Below are 19,654 nucleotides of genomic sequence, written 5' to 3'. Positions count from 1 at the left end.
TGGTTTGTGCGATGGAATGACTATGGCAAAGGAAGTAATACATGAGCTGCTGGATAATCAGAAAGGTGATCTTCAATTACTTATTGTGTATTAATGGTGCACCTGAATGTTACTGCATGTGTAAACCAAAATGTGAGATCATTTACAAAGTTACTTTCACACTGCATGACACAAACTGTAAAGTACATACCGAAAAGAGAAACTGAAAGTAACGATGTTGATCTGTAAATGATACATTCAAGATGTTGCATTTGAGATATTTCCCGAGAATCAGAAAATTTTTAGAAGATTTTTGAAAGTTTTTTCCATGTATGCGTATAGGAAGAACAGGGTGTTTCCCACCGTTTTGTATAGGACGGCTCATTGATCTCACTAGTGATATAAGAAACATGAGAGAGACACACATGTTGACTCTTGGACTGAACCAAGATGTCACATAGACTTACTATTTCCACATTCCACTGCAGTTCTAAACTGTTCCAGTCAATACAGGTTACAAAAATGCCCTTTACAGTCATACATTGAGGTAGATGTGAAATCATCATACAATACTACCGAAGAAGAAAACAAAGAAAACTTGCTTGTGAATATTGGCTTCAAAAGTTTAAAATGTCCTATGTGCCTTATAATGTATTAAAATATCTGGCATGTTACATTGCTTTCAAATGCGTGTACATTGACAGTTCACAGATAGATAAAACATTAAACCGTATGTTTGCTACAAAAGATTGGATTGCTGTGATTTTGTGAAGGTGGTCTGTCATCTCCATTGCCTGACTGGCAGACTCAGTGGCAGAAGTTGGAAATGTTTTCTCCAGTTTCCAAAGAGAAATAATTTTGAAGTGCAAAAAGATGATGGAAGCACTGACATTCATCATGCAATCTCATTTCAACCAAAAATGACATTTCCCTTTATCTGAGGACAAGAATTTGTGATAATTATTGTAAATAGTAAAGATACACAACTAAGAGGGATGCTAAAGCTGACTGTGCAGTTTTCTTCTGTTTGATCTGTTTCCATTTTTAGCCCTGAACTGTGTAATGCCTTCAAATTCAGCAGTTAGCAGTCATTTGAAAATGCACCAGAGCAGAGAGCATGATTTCTTCACTATCCATGCAAGAAAATACCCAGGAACAATGTTGCAGTCACCACTTAGTGCATAGGAGAATGTAAGTTATTGACGCTGCTGTCCATCCAGTGACATCAAGGAATGCTGGACAATAGTAGCGTGTTAGCCTGGGTCTGACCTATCTGTTAAATTTCTACCTACCTAAGGGCATCCTGACAATTGCTGCACAATGCATATGCTCTCTTATGAAGTCTGATGTCAACAGTAAATCACAGTTTTAAAACAACAGTCACATTCGTAAACATAAAATCTTCTTTAAATTGTGCTCCACAGCTTTTATATGTTGATCATTTTCTTCATGTAGGGTACCTCAGCCATATATTTATTAAGGATAATTTGAAGTTTTCCACCTCAGTCATTTTTCACAAGTATTTAATTAATTACTTTGTGAATGATTGGCCAATTTGTGCCATGCAGCCCATTTCTAAGTGCAGTAGATTAGAAGTGTTGTACAGTCGTCCTGTTATGAAATGGTGGATGTAGCTGATAGAAAAGTGAACACATAATGTGCCTGTTATAGGACACTATATATGTTCACTGTCATTATTCAACAGCAAGATGACTATTACTGGACACAAAAAGCTTTCTGGTTTTAATTCTGGCATACGCCATGTGCTCACTTTCAGACCAGCTATATATGGCGTTTGACGACGGGATAACTGTAGAATACTTCAATACCTACTGCACTTGAAAATAAGTTGTAAGGCCGAAATTGACCAATTGTGCAAAATGTAATAAAGCGGATACTTGGGATAAACAGGTGATGTGAAAAACTCCAAACATGTCCTTTAACTTCTATATGTTGAATGAAAGACAGTTTTTATATACAATTAAGTACTGTTAAATAAAAAATTCTGCTGCAATTAGTTAGGATTTTGTGTTGAGATCTGGCAGATGTTACAGCTCAAATTGGTATGCTGTTCCTTTAAAGATTCACTGCTCTTGTCAGTTGTCCAAATATGGACGTCAAAATTAAGAATTAATTATGGTTTACTTGTTTAAGATCATTTTCTCTGTGATTTTCCTTTTAAGAGGAAAGCTACTATAATACTGAGACTATTTTAACTGTGGCACAAGTATGGTGATAGAATTTTAACAGTATGCCTCAATAAGTTAAGGATGGTTGTAGTATACTGTTCTGTTGGAAATTCAGAAATAAGTATCACATTTAAAAACTCTGTCTGCATGATTGTGCTAGTAAACAACTGGCAATATTTTGTTACATTTGTGATGTTGCATTTCCTGTTGTTTATTGACCTGGCAAAGGTAAATCCATTATATGACTGTTAGATTAATCAGTTGCAAAATGCGTGTTTAGTCCAACCTGAAGTGACTGTATTTGGGTCTCATTATTACTACTGCTTTATTATTATTATGTCCTTTTTCAGATTGTCTATAAGCTGATTGACTTGGGGTATGCCAAAGAGCTTGAACAAAGCAGCTTATGTACTTCTTTCGTTGGCACCCTACAGTATCTGGCCCCTGAGCTCTTCACAAACAAGCCGTAAGTTTTTTTCTAGATACACTGCAGTTCGTTTGCATGCTTTGTGTGCAGGTCAAAACTTTTGCTACATGCTAACATTAGTATTATACTTTTCCAGGTTTTGTAGTGTCAGACATTTATTTATAGATTTCTGTTTTCTAAATTCTAAATCTGTGTCATTTGTGGGATTCAGATAAATGTTGCTTCCAAAATATGTATAATAACTATATGGCATCGCTTATTGGACAGTAAAACTTTTGTGCTCTGCAGTCAGTGAGAGCCAAAACAGTCATCTACATCTGTACTGTGAGGTGCATGGGAGAGGCTGTGCTCTATTGTATCAGCTATTTGTGTTTCTTCATGTTCGATTCACATATGGAATGTGCAAAGAATGATTACCTCTGTGGCGCTGTAATTAAGCTAATTTTGTTCTTATGATACTTATGTGAGCAATACATAGGTTGTTATATATTCCTAGAGTCATCATTTAAAGCCAGTTCTTGAAATTTTGTTAGTAGACTTTCTTGGGATTGTTTATGTCTATCTTAAAGAGTCTGCCAGTTCGGTTTCCTCAGCATCTCTGTGACTCTCTCCCATGGATCAAACAAACCTTTGACCATTTGTGTTGCTCTTCTCTGTATATGTTCAATATCCCCTGTTAAACCTGTTTGGTATGAGTCCCACACACTTGACCAGTATTCTAGGATGGTTCACAAGAGAGAGGTGTAAGCAATTTCTTTTGTAGACGTATAGCACTTCCGTAGTATTCTACCAATAAAGTGAAATCTACCACCTACTTTATCTGCAACCAAGCCTTTGAGGTCATTCCATTTCATATCCCTACAAAGTGTTACAGCAGGTATTTGGAAGAGTGGGCCGCTTCCTGCATCTCATTGATATTATAGTCATAGGATGCTACCTTTTTTTTGTGAAATGCATACCTTTACATTTCTGAACATTTAAAGCATTTTGCTAATTCTTGTGCCACTTTGGAATGTCATTGAGACATGTCTGAATATTTATGCAGCTTCTTGCAGGGAGCACTTCATTATAGATAAGTATATCATCTGTAAAAAACCCGAGTTTACTATTAATATTGTCTGCAAGGTCATTAATATACAACATGAACAGCAAGAGACCCAAAACACTTCCCTGGAGCACACCTGAAGTTCCATCTACATCTGACTCTCCATCCAAGGTAACATGTTGCATCCTCCCTAAAAAAAGAATCCTCAATATCCAAAGCTTTCAGTACGTCATGTGAGAAAAGCAAGAGATGGGTTTCCCATGATCGATGTTTTCTGAATCCGTGCTGATTGGCATACTTGAGCTCGGGATATGTTTTAAGATTCTACAAAAAATGGTTGTCAAAGATATTGGACGGTAGTTCTGTGCATCTCGTTACTACCTTTTTGTGTGATCCGTGCTTTCTTTGAACTGCTGGGCATGGTTTTTTGCTCGAGGAATCTATGAAAACTTATAGTTAGGAGAGGGGTTAACTCAGCTGGAAATTCAGTATAGAATCTGGTAGGATACATTGGGCCCTGGAGATTTGTTCAGTTTTAATTATTTCAGCTGTGTCTCAACACACTTATTTCACTCATACTCTGCTCAGCTGAACATTATGACCACCTTCCAAATATCCAATATTTCTATCTTTGTCGTGAATAACAGCAGTGACACACATTGGCATGGGAACAATAAGGCCTTGTTAAGTCACTGGAGGGAGTTTGCACCACATCTGCTCACATAAGTCATCTAATTCCTGTAAGTTGCAGGTAGGGCAGGGTGATAAGCTCTGATGCCACATTTGTGCACATTTAAGATGATTCAATCAGGTTCAGATCTGGTGAGTTGGGAGACCAGAACATCAATTGGAACTCACCACTGTGTTCCTCGAACCATTCCATTCCATTGCGTTCCTGGCCTTAACACATTGCCTTGTTGAATAATGCCATTGCCATGAGGAAATGTGATCGTCGTCGTCTGCAACCAGTGCGCATTCATGGTGCCTTGCACGAGCTCCACGGCACCCATGGATGGCCACTTGAATGTTCCCCAGAGCATAATGGAGCTGCCACGAGCTTGTCTCTGTCCCACAGCATGGGTGTTAAGGAGCTGTTCCCTTGGAAGACAATGGATTTGTGCCCTCCCATCAGCATGGTGAAGAAGGTATCAGGATTCATCAGGCCATGCAGCACTCTGCCACTGTGCCAACGTCCAATGACAATAGTCACGTGGCCTTTGCAGTCATAGTTGCCAATGTCGTGGTGTTAACATTGGAACATGCATGGGTCATCAACCAAGGGGACCTGTCGTTAGGAATGCTCGGTACACTGTGTATTGAGACACACTTGTACTCTACCCAGCTTTAAAAGTATGATGTTAGTTGTGCAACAGTTTTCCTACTTTACCAGTCTGCCCAGCCTATGACGTCCAACATCTGTAATGAGGGACGGTTTTCCAACCCCATGACGTCTGGACACGGTTTCACTTTGGTCTCGCTACATGCTGAAGATACTCACCACAGCACTCCTGAACACCTGAAAAGTTGTGTAATAGTCCGAAATGTTTGTGCCAAGCCTCCAGACCAACACGGTGTGCCCTCAATCAAACTCAGATAGATCACTCCCCTTCCCCATTCTACACATGGAAAGCACGCTCACTGATACTACAGGCACTGTGCTTGTGTCTAACTAGCAGTCATTCCTTGCCAGGTGACGCTGCTATTTCCTGAAGGGTTTATATAATTAGTAGATGAATGGTCATTATGTTCTGGCTGATCAGTGTATTTTCAGTTGGTGTCGTCGTCGTCATCATAGTCTAAAGACTGGTTTGGTGCTGCTTTATCTTGCACAGTCTGTGATGAAGCAAGCTGGGACATTTTTACTTCCCCTCTTGTTTTGTCATTTAATTAACATTAACATATGTGAGTATAATCTGCATCTTCATAAAAGAGAAAAATTGGCTCTCAGTTTTAAAGAACATAACACCAGATCTAATTTTGTGCTTAGTTTTAGGTATATAATTGATTTTATAATTTTTTTCTACTATTCCTAGTTAGTATCTTTTGTTATAGGGTGAAATCAGTTATTGTTTCGTAACTTAAATTCTATTGTTGACGTGCAAACAAAAATAAAATCTGTACAATTTATAAACATTTGGAGAACAACTAATAGCATTCTTAAAGAATCTATTTGGCTCTATTTGAAAACGTTACCAAAACCAGATCTTTATTAATTCCAAAGTAATTAACAGTTTTGTCAAAAGTATTGTTTGCATAATGATGTTTGTTAATTTCATCATTTAAACAAATAATTTGGCTTAACCGCTGTAGTAGAAGAAACTATTAAAAAGAACTAATTTTTCGATGTATTCAGTTAATCAAACGTGTTAAGTTTTAATTGTAATTTCTGTAAATTTAACTTCAAACAATGTGTAGTTTCAGTACCCATTATTGTGAGGATATATAAGGTCCCAGTTTTTGGTCCCGAGACAGTCAGTCCATGGACGAGTTTCAGACGAGAATCCTGTGTTGGTTAGAACGACGACAGTGCTTCAACTTAATTGTGAAATAAATGTTTCACAATTAGGTCGTTTGTTAAAACAATTACTGTGTCTGCTCCATATGTACCTTTCTATTCTTCTAGAATGGTAAACTTTGTGATTAGGTTTTTACTGCTCATAGATGTTCAACAGGAAACTATTGTAGCAGTATGTGGATGTTCACCTGCAACCTATTAATGAGACGTATCGGAAGTCCTATTAATGAGGCATATCGAAATTTAAACAATAGTGCACTGGCTATATATAACTTTGTATTATTGAGGGACTGTAAACAGTGCAAGTAAACTACTATGAAATGCAACTGTGCACCATTTGGCTACATCATTTGTAGTAGACAGTACAGCACTTCCACCCCCATTTTTTTTTCAGCCAGTACATTGACACTAAGGACAACAAATGAAGAAGCAAAACAGGGAACATTGTCACAAGTCCTCTTCATCTCTGAATAACTACTGCAAGCTACATCCTTTTGTATCCGTGTACTGTATATATCTCATGGTCTCCATCTATGATATTTACTTCCCCATACTTCCCTCCAATACTAAATTGGGATCCCTTGACATCTCAGAATGTGTCCTGTCAGCTGTTCTTTTAGTCAAGTTGTGTGACAAATTTCTTTTCTTCCCAGTTCTGTTCAGTATCTCCTTATTAGTTAAGAGATGTACCCATGCTTTTTCCCATAGCTAATCTACCTTCTATAGCCTCTTTATCTTGACCATCATCACTTATTTTGTTGCCCAAAATAGCAAAACTGATCTATTACTCTAAGTGTCACATTTCATAATCTAATTCCCCTAGATTCACCTAATTTAATTCGACTAAATTCCATTATCCTTGTTTTGCTTTTGTTGATGTTCATTAGGGATAGGCTACAACTCTGTCTCACTAACTACTCAACCACTGCTTCTCTTTAAAGCACATCAACTCATATAACTGCCTTCTGGTTTCCGTACAAGTTGTAAACTGCCTTTCACTCTTTGTATTTTACCCCTGCTACCTTTGGAATGTCAAGGACAGTATTCCAGTCAACATTGCAAAAGCTGTTTCTAAGTCTTCAAATGCTATAAACACCTTTCCATAACCTAACTCTAGGAGATGCTGAAGGATCAGTATTGCCTTGCACGCTCCTACATATGTCCATCCCGGAAGTCAGCTTCTACCAGCTTTTCCATTCTTCTGTAAAGAATTTATTTCACAACCATGACTTATTGATCTGATTGTTTGGTAATATTCACAGCTGTGAGTATCTGCTTTCTTTGGAATTGGAGTTATTGAATTATTCTTAAAGTCTGAGTGTATTTCTCTGGTCTCATACATCTTGCACACCAGGTGAAATAGTTTTGTCATGGCTGGCACTGCCAAGGATATCAGTAGTTCTGACAGAATGTTGTCTTGCCCAAGGGTCTTGTTTTGAATTAGATCTTTCAGTGCTCTGTCAAGTTGTTCTCACATTATCATATCTCCCATCTCATCTTCATCTATGTCCCCTTCCTTTTCTATAATACTGCCTTCAAGTTCATTTCCATTGTATAGCCCCTCTGTGTACTCCTTCCACCTTTCAGCTTTCCCTTTGCTTAGTACTGGTTTTCCATCTTAGCTCTTGATGTTAATATATAGTTGCTTCCCTTTTTTCACAGGCCTCTTTGATTGTCTTACAGGTGGTATCTATCTTTCCTCTAGTTCTATATGCTTCTAAATTCTTACATTTATCCTCTAGCCATTTATGCTTAGCCATTTTACACATTCTGTCAGTCGCATTTTGAGATGTTGTATTCCCTTTTGCCTGCTTCATTCACGGCATTTTTATATTTTCTCCTTTCATCAATTAAATCCACTAACTTTGGTGATACCCAAGGATATATATGCCTCCTGTTTTTACACAGTTGAACCTCTGCTGCCAAAACTACTCATCTCTCAAAACTACCCATTTGTCTTCCACTGTATTCCTTGCTCCCGTTTCAGTCAATCATTGACTAATGCTCCCTCTGAAACTCTCAACCACCTCTCATTCTTTCAATTTATCTGTTCCCATATCCTTGCTTTCACGCTTTTTTGTAGTTTTCTTAGTTATCTGCAGTTCATAACCAATAAATTGTGGTTAGAGTCCACATCTGCCACTGGAAATGTCTTACTGTTTAAAACATAGTTCCAAAATCTCTGTCTTTCCATTACGTAATCAATCTGAAACTGTCCAGTGTCTCTAGGTCTCTTCCATGAATGCAGCCTTCTTTCTTAAACTTTTCTGTGGTAACAAGGATTAAATTGTGGCAATTTTCTTGTGTTTTCCTTTCGTAAAGGAACATTTGAAAATGGAGTTAAGCATTTTAGCTTCTGCTTTGCTACTTTCACAAGTGACTGGACATGAACCTTGGTGCCACTAACAGCCTTTACACACAACCAAAATTTCTTTTGTGAAAGATAATTTGACAGTATTTGCTATGGTAGTCATTGAAGGGTCCACACATTGCTCCCTTGACAGCCAAACACATTTCATTCAGCTTGTCTCTATCTAAAGCCCTATGCTTTCTTTTACACCTATTATACGGTAGTTTCTGTTTCTTCAGAAGTTTCTTTATAGTGAATGTATACCATGCAGGGTCCCTCCCATTATGAACTGTTCTACTGGTAACGTGTCTACATAGTGTATAGTCAACTACCCTTTTAAACTTGAGCCATAGTTTCTCACTGTGCTCCTGTCCTGTGCTGAAAGTTTTAAGTTCTCATTGAGATATGACTCTACCACTTTTTATATACTTCACTGAACATATATATCTTTCTACTTGTTTTAGTTTTTCTTTGTATTTTGATAATCATCACTCCCTGTTAGGCTGGTTCCTTTGAAAAAGCATTACTGATTTCATGCTTCCCTCTTTTCCAGTCTAAACTTATGCTCCATCTATAATGATGTTGCTATCAGTGTAATCATGTCTGTGTTATGCATGAAATTCATATTGAGTTGACCACAAATGAAAAGAGCAACTAAACAAACATCTGTTGTAGATCTCCATAGCCAATGATGATACATTCATAAGTCTGTAAACCTGGCACTTGAGCTTTATCTAAAATGCGTGAAGCAGTACAGTTATTAGAACACTGGGCTTGTTGTTGGGAGTAACAAGCTACGGATTCCCATCTAGCCGTCCAGATATAGGCTTTTGCCAAATCATACACTGTGAAGACATAGGCTTTTTTTTTTTTTTATGTGGCCATGCATATGTTTTCCATTCTTCTCAAATATCGGCCAGATGCAACTGTTTGTGAGGTCTCACCACACCAGTCCCACAGAAACTCGTGTTTTCTTTAGTAGACTATGATACAACCTTTTGCTTCCTTAATGACGTTAATTTATTGACTATGTATGGAGGGACAAGTGTGATTAATTTGTATGTGATTATGTAATAATTCATTGCTAATATTGTTTGGATACATACCAAAGTTTTTAGTCTGAGATGGTTATTGTAGTTCAGTGATTACCTGTGAAAAGCAACTGTGCACCTGTTGGCTATATCATTTCCTGTATTCAGTGTTGAAATTACAAATCTCATTTTTTAGCCAGTGTAGCAATGCAGTGCATCAACGCCGAGGACAATCAACAAAGAAATGAAGCAGGTGAATGTCGCAAGTGTGTAGCTAGTAGGTGGCAGATGTGTTGTATTATTACTGCTTAGTTTTTGAAAATGGAAAAAAATGGGTTTAGTTGCATAAACTTCAAAGCATTAACAATGAAAATCAGATGTCTGTATTGTTGAGAATGATTTAGAGGTTCATTTGTTTCTTTGATTAATAATACACTGAATTTATTTTAATGTCCCAAGACAACTACAAGGAACTAACTGTATATTACAGTTGTGTTGTTGTTGTGTTCAGTCCAGAGACTGATTTGATGCTCCATCCTGTGCAAGCTGTTTCATCTCTAAGTAGCTATTGCAACCTACATCCTTCTGAATCTGCTTAGTGTATTCATCTCTTGGTCTCCCTCTACGATTTTTACTCTCCACGCTGCCCTCCAATACTAAACTGGTGATCCCTTGATGCCTCAGAACATGTCCTACCAACCGATCCCTTCTTTTTGTCAAGTTGTGCCACAAACTCCTCTTCTCCCCAATTCTATTCAGTACCTCCTCATTAGTTACTTGATCTAACCATCTAATCTTCAGCATTCTTCTGTAGCACCACATTTTGAAAGCATCTATTCTCTTTTTGTCTGAACTAGTTATCGTCCATGTTTCATTTCCATACATGGCTACACGCCATACAAATACTTTCAGAAAAGACTTCTTGCCACTTAAATCTATATTCGATGTCAACAGATTTCTCTTCTTCAAAACCCCTTTCCTTGCCATTGCCAGTCTACATTTTATATCCTCTCTACTTCGACCATCGTGAGATATTTTGCTCTCCAAATAGCAAAACTCTTTCTACTTTAAGCATCTCATTTCCTAATCTAGTTCCTGCAGCATCACCTGATTTAATTGGACTACATTCCATTATCCTCATTTTGCTTTTGTTGGTGTTCATCTTATATCCTCCTTTCAAGACTCTGTCCATTCCATCCAACTGCTCTTTCAAGCCCTTTGCTGTCTCTGACAGAATTACGTCATCGGCTGTAGTTTCCCCTTGCTTTCAGCCGTTTGCAGTACCAGCACAGCAAGGCCGTTTTGGTTAGCATTACAAGGCCAGATCAGTCAATCATCCAGACTGTTACCCCTGCAACTACTGAAAAGGCTGCTGCCCCTCTTCAGGAACCACACATTTGTCTGGCCTTTCAACAGATAATCCTGTATTGTGGTTCCACCTACGGTACGGCTATCTGTATCGCTGAGGCACGCAAGCCTCCCCACCAACGGTAAGGTCTGTGGTTCATGAGGGGATATATGATGAATATCAACAAAAGCAAAACGAGGATAATGGAATGTAGTCTAATAAATCACGTGATGCCAAGGGAATTAGATTAGGAAATGAGACACTTAACATAGTAGATGACTTTTGCTATTTGGGGAGCAAAATGACTGATGATGGTTGAAGTAGAGGGGATATAAAATGTAGACTGGAAATGGCAAGGAAAAGGTTTTTGAAGAAGAGAAATCTGTTGACATCGAATATAGATTTAAGTGTCAAGAAGTCTTTTCTGAAAGTATTTGTATGGAGTGTAGCCATGTATGGAAATGAAACATGGATGATAACTAGTTCAGACAAAAAGAGAATAGATGCTTGCAAAATGTGGTGCTACAGAAGAATGCTGAAGATTAGATGGGTAGATCAAGTAACTAATGAGGAGGTACTGAATAGAATTGGGGAGAAGAGGAGTTTGTGGCACAACTTGACTAGAAGAAGGGATCGGTTGGTAGGACATGTTCTGAGGCATCAAGGGATCACCAGTTTAGTATTGGAGGGCAGCGTGGAGGGTAAAAATTATAGAAGGAGACCAAGAGATGAATACACTAAGCAGATTCAGAAGGATGTAGGTTGCAGTAAGTACTGGGAGATGAAGAAGCTTGCACAGGATAGAGTAGCATGGATAGCTGCATCAAACCAGTCTCAGGACTGAAGACCACAACAACAACATCCTCCTTTCAAGACACTGTCCATTCTGCTCAATTGCTTTTCTAGGTCCTTTGCTGTCTCTGACAGAATTACAATGTCATCGGCAAACCTCAAAGTTTGGATATTAATTCCTACTCCAAATTTTTCTTTTGTTTTCTTTACTGCTTGCTCAATGTATAGGTTGAATAACATCGGGAATAGGTTACGACCCTGTCTCATTCCCTTCCCAACCACTGCTTCGCTTTTATGCCCCTTTGACTCTTATAACTACCATCTGATTTCCATACAAATTATAAATAGTATTTTGCTCCCTGTATTTGATCCCTGCCACCTTCAGAATTTGAAAGAGAATATTCCAATCAACATTGTCAAAAGCCTTCTCTAAGTCTACAGATGCTAGAAATGTAGGTTTACCTTTCCTTAATCTATCTCCTGAGATAAGTCATAGGGTCAGTATCGCCTCACGTGTTCCAACATTTCTACAGAATCCAAACTGATCCTCCCCGAGGTTGGTTTCTACCAGTTTTTCCATTCGTCTGTAAAGAATTCGTGTTAGTATTTTGCAGTCATGACTTATTAAACTCATAGTTTGGTAATTTTCACACCTGTCTTCAACTCCTTTTTTGGGGATTGGAATTAGGCAAAATACCCTCAGATTTCAAGAGGAATATCCTATCTCATACATCTTGCTCACCAGATGGTAGCTTTTTGTCAGGGCAGGCTCTCCCAAGGCTATCAGTAGCTCTAATCGAATGTTGTCTGCTCCTGGGGCCTTGTATCGATTTAGCTCTTTCAGTTCGCTGTCAAATTCTTCATGCATTATCATATCTTCCATTTCATCTTCATTTGCATCCTCTTCCATTTCCGTAATATCGCCCTCAAGTACATCACCCTTGTATAGAATCTCTCTGTATACTCCATCCACCTTTCAGCTTTCTCTTCTTTGCTTAGAACTGGTTCTCCATCTGAGCTCTTGATACTCATACAGGTGGTTCTCTTTTCTCCAAAGGTCTCTTTAATTTTTGTGTGGTCAGTATCTATCTTACCCCTAGTGATATATGCCTCTACATCCTTACATTTACCCTCTAGCCATCCCTGTTTAGCCATTTTGCACTTCGTATCAATCTCATTTTTGAGATGTTTGTATTTTTGCTTACTTCATTTACTGCATTTTTATGTTTTCTTCTTTTGCCAATTAAGTTCAATATCTCTTCTGTTACCCATGGATTTCTGCTAGCCCTCATTGTTTTACCTACTTGATCCTCTCCTGCCTTTGCAATTTCATCTTTCAAAGCTACCCATTCTTCTTTTACTGTATTTCTTTACCCTGTTCTTCTGAACCGTTTCCTAATGCTCTCTCGGAAACACTCTACAATCTCTGGTTCTTTCAGTTTATCCAGATCCTATCTCATTAAATTTCCACCTTTTTGCGCTTTCTTCAGTTTTAATCTACAGTTCATAACCGATAGACTGTGGTCAGATTTCCCATCTGCCCCTGGAAATGTCTTAAAATTTAAAACCTGAATCCTAAATCTCTGTCTTGCCATTCTATAATCTATCTGAAATCTTCCATTGTCTCCAGGCCCCGTCCACATGTACAACCTTCTTTCATGATTTTTAAACCAAGTGTTAGCTATGATTAAGTTATATTCTGTGCAAAATTCTACCAGCCGGTTTCTTCTTTCATTTCTTATCCCCATTCCATATTCACCCATAACTTTTCCTTCTCTTCCCTTTCCTACTACCGAATTCCAGTCCCCCATGAATATTAAATTATCGTCTCCATTCACTATCTGAATAATTTCTTTCATCACATCATACATTTCTTCAATCTCTTCATTGTCTGTGGACCTAGTTGTGATATAAACTTTTACTACTGTGGTGGGCGTGGGCTTTGTGTCTACCATAATGCGTTCACTATGCTGTTCATAGTAGCTTACCCGCGCTCATATTTTTTTTATTCATTACTAAACCTACTCCTGCATTACCCCTATTTGATTTTGTATTTATAACGCTGTATTCACCTGACCAGAAGTCTTTTTCCTCCTGCCACCAAACGTCACTAATTCCCACTATATCTGACTTTAACCTACCCATTTCCCTTTTTAAATTTCCAACCTACCTTCTTGATTAAAGGATCTGACATTCTATGTTCCGATCAGTAGAATGCCAGTTTCCTTTCTCCTGATAATTATGTCCTCCTGAGTAGTCCCCGTGCGGAGATCCAAATGGGGGACTATTTTACCTCTGGAATGTTTTACCCAAGAGGACGCCATCATCATTTAACCATACATTAAACTTGCGTGCCCTCGGGAAAAGTTATGGCTGCAGTTTCCCCTTGTTTTCAGCCATTTGCAGTATCAGCACAGCAAGGCCAGATCAGTCAATCATCCAGACTGTTGCCCCTGCAACTACTGAAAATGCTGCTGCCCCTTTTCAGAAACAACACATTTGTCTGGCCTCTCAACAGGTACCCCTCCATTGTGGTTGCACTTACAGTATGGCGGTCTGTATTGCTGAGGCACACAAGCCTCCCCACCAGCAGCAAGGTCCATAGTTCATGGGGGGGTGGGGGAAGATATTACAATTTTTTTGGCTTATCAGTCTTCTGACTGGTTTGATGCGGCCCGCTATGAATTCCTGTCCTGTGCTAACCTCTCCATCTCAGAGTAGCACTTACAACCTATGTCCTCAATTATTTTTCTTCCTCTACAGTTTTTGCCCTCTATAGCTTCCTCTAATACCATGGAAGTCATTCCCCCATGTCCTATAACAGATGTCCTATGATCCTGTCCTTTCTTCTTATTAGTGTTTTCCACATGTTCCGTTTCTCTCCGATTCTGCGCAGAAGCTCCTCGTTTCTTACCTTATCAGTCCACCTAATTTTCAAAATTCATCTGTAGCACTACATCTCAAATGCTTCGATTCTCTTCTGTTCCGGGTTTCCCACAGTCCACGTTTCACTACCATACAGTGCTGTACTCCAGACGTGCATTCTCAGAAAGTTCTTCCTCAAATTAAGACCGATATTTGATATTAGTAGACTATTCTTGGCCAGGAATGGCTGTTTTGCCATTGTTAGTCTGCTTTTGATGTCCTCCTTGCTCTGTCCGTCATTGGTTATTTTACTCTCTAGGTAGCAGAATTCCTTAACTTCATCTACTTTGTCACCATCGATCCTGATGTTAAGTTTCTCTCTGTTCTCATTTCTACTACTTCTCATTACCTTTGTCCTTCCTCGATTTATTCTCAATCCATATTCTGTGCTCATTAGATTGTTCATTCTGTTCAACAGATAATGTAATTCTTCTTCGCTTTCATTCAAGATAGCAATGTTATCAGCGAATCGTATCATTGATATCCTTTCACTTTGAATTTTAATTCCACTCCTGAACCTTTCTTTTTATGTCCACCATTGCTTGATTGATGTACAGATTGAACAGTAGGGGTGAAAGGCTACATCCTTGTCTTACATCCTTTTTAATACGAGCACTTCGTTCTTGATCGTCCACCCTTATTATTCCCTCTTGGCTGTTGTACATATTGTGTATGACCCATCTCTCCCTATAGCTTACCCAACTTTTTTTCAGAATTTCGAACATCTTGCACCATTTTACGTTGTCAAATGCTTTTTCCAGGTTGACAAATCTATGAACGTGCTTCCATTATTAACCGCAACGTCGGAATTGCTTCTCTTGTGCCTTTAGCTTTCCTAAAGTCAAACTGATCGTCATCTAGTGCCTCCTCAATTTTCTTTTCAATTCTTCTGTATGTTATTCTCGTAAGCAACTTGGATGCATGAGCTATTAAGCTGATTGTGCGATAATTCTCGCACTTGTCAGCTTATTCCATCTTCGGAATTGTGTGGATGATGTTTTTCCGAAAGTCAGGTGGCGTGTCATCAGACTCAAACATTCTACACACCACTGTGAATAGTTGTTTTGTTGCTACTTCCCACAATGATTTAAGAAATTCTGATGGAATGTTGTCAATCCCTTCTGCCTCATTTGATCATAAGTCCTCCAAAGCTCTTTTAAATTACGATTCCAATACTGGATCCCTTATCGCTGTTAAATGGACTCTAGTTTCTTCTTGTATCACATCAGACAAATCTTCCCCCTTATAGAGGCTTTCAATGTATTTTTTCCACCTATCCTCTCTCTCCTCTGCATTTAACAGGGGAAATTCTGTTGCACTCTTAATGTTATCACCCTTGCTTTTAATGGCACCGAAGGTTGTTTTGACTTTCCTACATGCTGAGTCTGTGCTTCCGACAATCATTTCTTTTTCGATGTCTTCACTTTTTTCCTGCAGCCACTTCGTCTTAGCTTCCCTGAACTTCCTGTTTATTTCATTCCTCAGCAACTTGTATTTCTGTATTCCTGAGTTTCCCGGAACATTTTTGTACTTCCTCCTTTCATCGATCAATTGAAATATTTCTTCTGTTATCCATGGTTTCTTCACAGTTACCTTTTTTGTACCTATGTTTTCCTTTCCAACTTCTGTAATGGCCCGTTTTAGAGATGACCATTCCTCTTCAACTGTACTGCCTACTGAGCTATTCCTTATTGCTGTATCTATAGCTGTAGAGAACTTCAACCGTATCTCATCATTCCTTATTACTTCCGTATCCCACTTCTGTGTGTATTGATTCTTTCTGACTAATGTCTTAAACTTCAGCCTACTCTTCATCACTACTATATTGTTATCTGAGTCTGTATATCTGCTCCTGGGTACACCTCACAATCCAATATCTTATTTCGGAATTTCTGTCTGACTGTGATGTAATGTAATTGAAACCTTCCCATATCGTCCGGCCTTTTCCAAGTATACCTCCTCCTCTTGTGATTCTTGAACATAGTATACAATATTACTAGCTGAAACTTGTTACAGAACTCAATTAGTCTTTCTCCTCTCTGTCCTTATCCCAAGCCCATATTCTCCTGTAACCTTTTCTTCTTCTCCTACCCCCTGCAACTGCATTCCAGTCCCCCATGACTATTAGATTTTCATCCCCCTTTTCATACTGTATTACCCTTTCAATATCATCATACACTTTCTCTCTCTCTCTTCATCTTCAGCTTGCGATGTCGCCATGTATACCTGAATTATCATTGTTGGTGTTGGTCTGCTGTCAATTGTGGTAAGAACAACCCTGTCACTGAACTGTTTACAGTAACACTCTCTCTGCTCTACCTTCCTATTCATAACGAATCCTACTCCCGTTGTACCATTTTCTGCCGCTGTTGATATTATCCTATACTCATCTGACCAAAAAATCCATGTCTTCTTTCCACTGCGCTTCACTGACCTCTCCTATATCTAGATTGAGCCTTTGCATTTCCCTTTTCAGATTTTCTAGTTGTCCTACCATGTTCAAGCTTCTGACATCCCATGCCCCGACTTGTAGAACAATTTCCTTCTGTTGATTATTCAATCTTTTCCTCATAGTAACCTCCCCTTTTGCAGCCCCCTCCCAGAGATGCGAATGGGGGACTATTTCGGAATCTTTTTCCAATGGAGAGATCATCATGACATGTCTTCGATTACAGGCCACATGTCCCGTGGATACACGTTACGTGTCTGTAATGCAGTGGTTTCCATTGCCTTCTGTATCCTCATGCCATTGATCATTGCTGATTATTCCACCTTTAGGGGCAGTTTCCCACCCCTAGGACAAGAGAGTGACCTGAACCTCTGTACGCTCCTCCGACCTCTTTGACAAGGCCGTTGGTAGAATTAGGGTGACTTCTTATGCTGGAAGTCTTCAGCCGCCAATGCTGGTTATTAATCAAAATTTAAGCAGCGGCGGGATTCGAACCTGGGGCCGAAGATGTTTTGATTATGACCATGGGTAACAGTTATGTGAGTGAAAATAGAAGTGTAGGAGTTGTTTGAAATCAGTAAGCTACAATGACACTTAATGATGAAGATACAAGGATTATGTCGTTTTGGTGGTGCTTTTATGTTTTCTTGGGCTGTGTGTTAGCTTCACACTATTGTTGATAGATTGAGATGCTGTGCAGTACAGCTTTTACTTCTGTAATAGATTTTAAGCTTAAGTTAGAACAGCCTAGAGTCACGAACAGTGGTGAAGTAGTTAATTTGTTCAGGATTTAGATTACTCAAGGTGTTTGAGTGTACAAGGAGTAGCTTGTGTAAAACTGACTCATTATACATATATGTAGCATTTTGGAATGTGATTAAAAGTGTGATACAAGTAAAATTAAACAATGTTGTATAAAGTAATTCTGTACTCTATCTGACTATTGCTGGTAAGAAGTGTTCAATGTTTGCTATTATTGAAGATGAAGGAGGTTATTAATGGAACCTCTATTATTGGCATAATGTTTCATTGCATTCCAGATGAAGAATGTTTGTACTGTGTTGTTTTGTCCTCAGATGTGTTAGTTTTTAAAATGTACTGTATGGCATTAAGATGAAAAACAGTTAACTTAGGGAATAAACTGACCTGTAAAGTTATGCTGTCATTGTGCTTAAGTGCAGCTGTTAAAATTTGTCAGTATGAACACTTTGGAGTGAAGTATAGCAAATTAAGGGTAATAGGAAAACATTTCAAATTTATCGTTGTCGGTCAATGAAATTGATGGTTTTTGGTACTTTGACAGACTTGCTCTTGAAGTGTGATATGTAACACACAATATTGCAAGACTGGAATGTGAACCAGATTGGGATCATATCTGTGCATGGTATTAATGACCACTGACCAGACCTAGTGCCTCATAAAGATAAAATACTCACTCTCATAACATGAAAATACAAAGAATAGAAGTATTCATGATTTGCAGTCAGGTGAACTACTTGATTTTCCCTTACATCTTAGGGTAAAGGACAGTGTGATGCCAGGAATGATATCAGGTTCATAGAATAATAATTGCTAGTTAATGTAATAGGTGAATGTTCTTTCTGCAGTAGTTTGACTAATACTAAGGAGGGGGGAAAGGGCTGCAGGGAGGAAGGGGTGGGGGGCAGATACAATATACTGATTTACAGTAGCGGTAAGTGCAAAACATGTGAGGTAGTGCATTTATAACCAAATTACAGCATCAGTCTTCCTTAGCATTGTTTACAAAACATTGCAAGTGTGATGGTCGGTAATTTTTGCTACCTACTCTATGCAACTGAGAAAGAAATTTCAAAGCAGGCCACTTATTACCTATAACTTGAAGATAGGCTCTCAGCAACTGGAAAATTCTCACTATTTAGGACTATGGTTGATAAAGATACATTCACAACACACAGTCATTAACTTAACGACTGTTATAGGCTTAGTATGACACAATGCTTGATTATTATCAGAAAATAATTTGTGTACAATGTGTATCTTTTGCTACAGAATTAGATTCAACTTTTAAAAATGCCAGGGATAATATATTTACATTAATTAATTCAAAACAAGTGATGGGTTAAAGCAATTCTTCAAATATAACATGTACATAACAAATGCTGTATATTTCAAGTAGTGCAGTGTATAGATCTTGTGCAGTGTTGGCTCATATATTATTTGTACAATAACACAGTTCCTCTTCCAGCTAAAGTAAATATCTAACAGATACGGTGTGTAAATGTAAATGCAGTATTTTCTGTAATTTACAGTACTAATTAAGGCATCAGAGCAGAATTAAAAAGAGCAGATTAAATGAATCAGATGTGTTGTTTTGTTATAGCTATACCAGCTCAGTGGACTACTGGAGTCTAGGTCTTCTTTCTCATGAAGTGATTACAGGAGTAAGACCATTCTTACCTAACATGACTCCAGCTGCATGGTAGGTTCAATTAAGTATATATAAAATCACAATGAACGGGATTGTGTGTGTGTGTGTGTGTGTGTGTGTGTGTGTGTGTGTGTGTGTGTGTGTGTAAATGAAAATCATGATTTCATGTGCTGACAGTATTACGATTTCCTTAT

The 19,654-nt window shown here is 38.4% G+C and overlaps 1 protein-coding gene across 7 annotated transcripts in view; it reads left to right on the top strand.

The window, feature by feature from the left end:
• The window catches only part of LOC124711372 (inhibitor of nuclear factor kappa-B kinase subunit alpha), a 183,897-nt gene that overhangs the window by 42,172 nt on the left and 122,071 nt on the right, over positions 1 to 19,654 (top strand). For all 7 annotated transcript variants that reach the window (XR_007005466.1, XM_047241418.1, XM_047241420.1 and 4 more), the window contains 2 exons: positions 2,519 to 2,634; positions 19,413 to 19,511. Coding sequence is in view for 6 of the 7 variants with exons in the window: in XM_047241418.1 (XP_047097374.1) it covers positions 2,519 to 2,634; positions 19,413 to 19,511 (215 nt within the window). In the remaining variant the exon portion in view is untranslated. The remainder of the gene's footprint in view (positions 1 to 2,518; positions 2,635 to 19,412; positions 19,512 to 19,654) is intronic.

Source organism: Schistocerca piceifrons, chromosome 8, assembly GCF_021461385.2.
Source record: "Schistocerca piceifrons isolate TAMUIC-IGC-003096 chromosome 8, iqSchPice1.1, whole genome shotgun sequence".
Classification (NCBI taxonomy): Eukaryota; Metazoa; Arthropoda; class Insecta; order Orthoptera; family Acrididae; genus Schistocerca; species Schistocerca piceifrons.
This window is presented reverse-complemented; position numbering and strand designations above follow the sequence as displayed.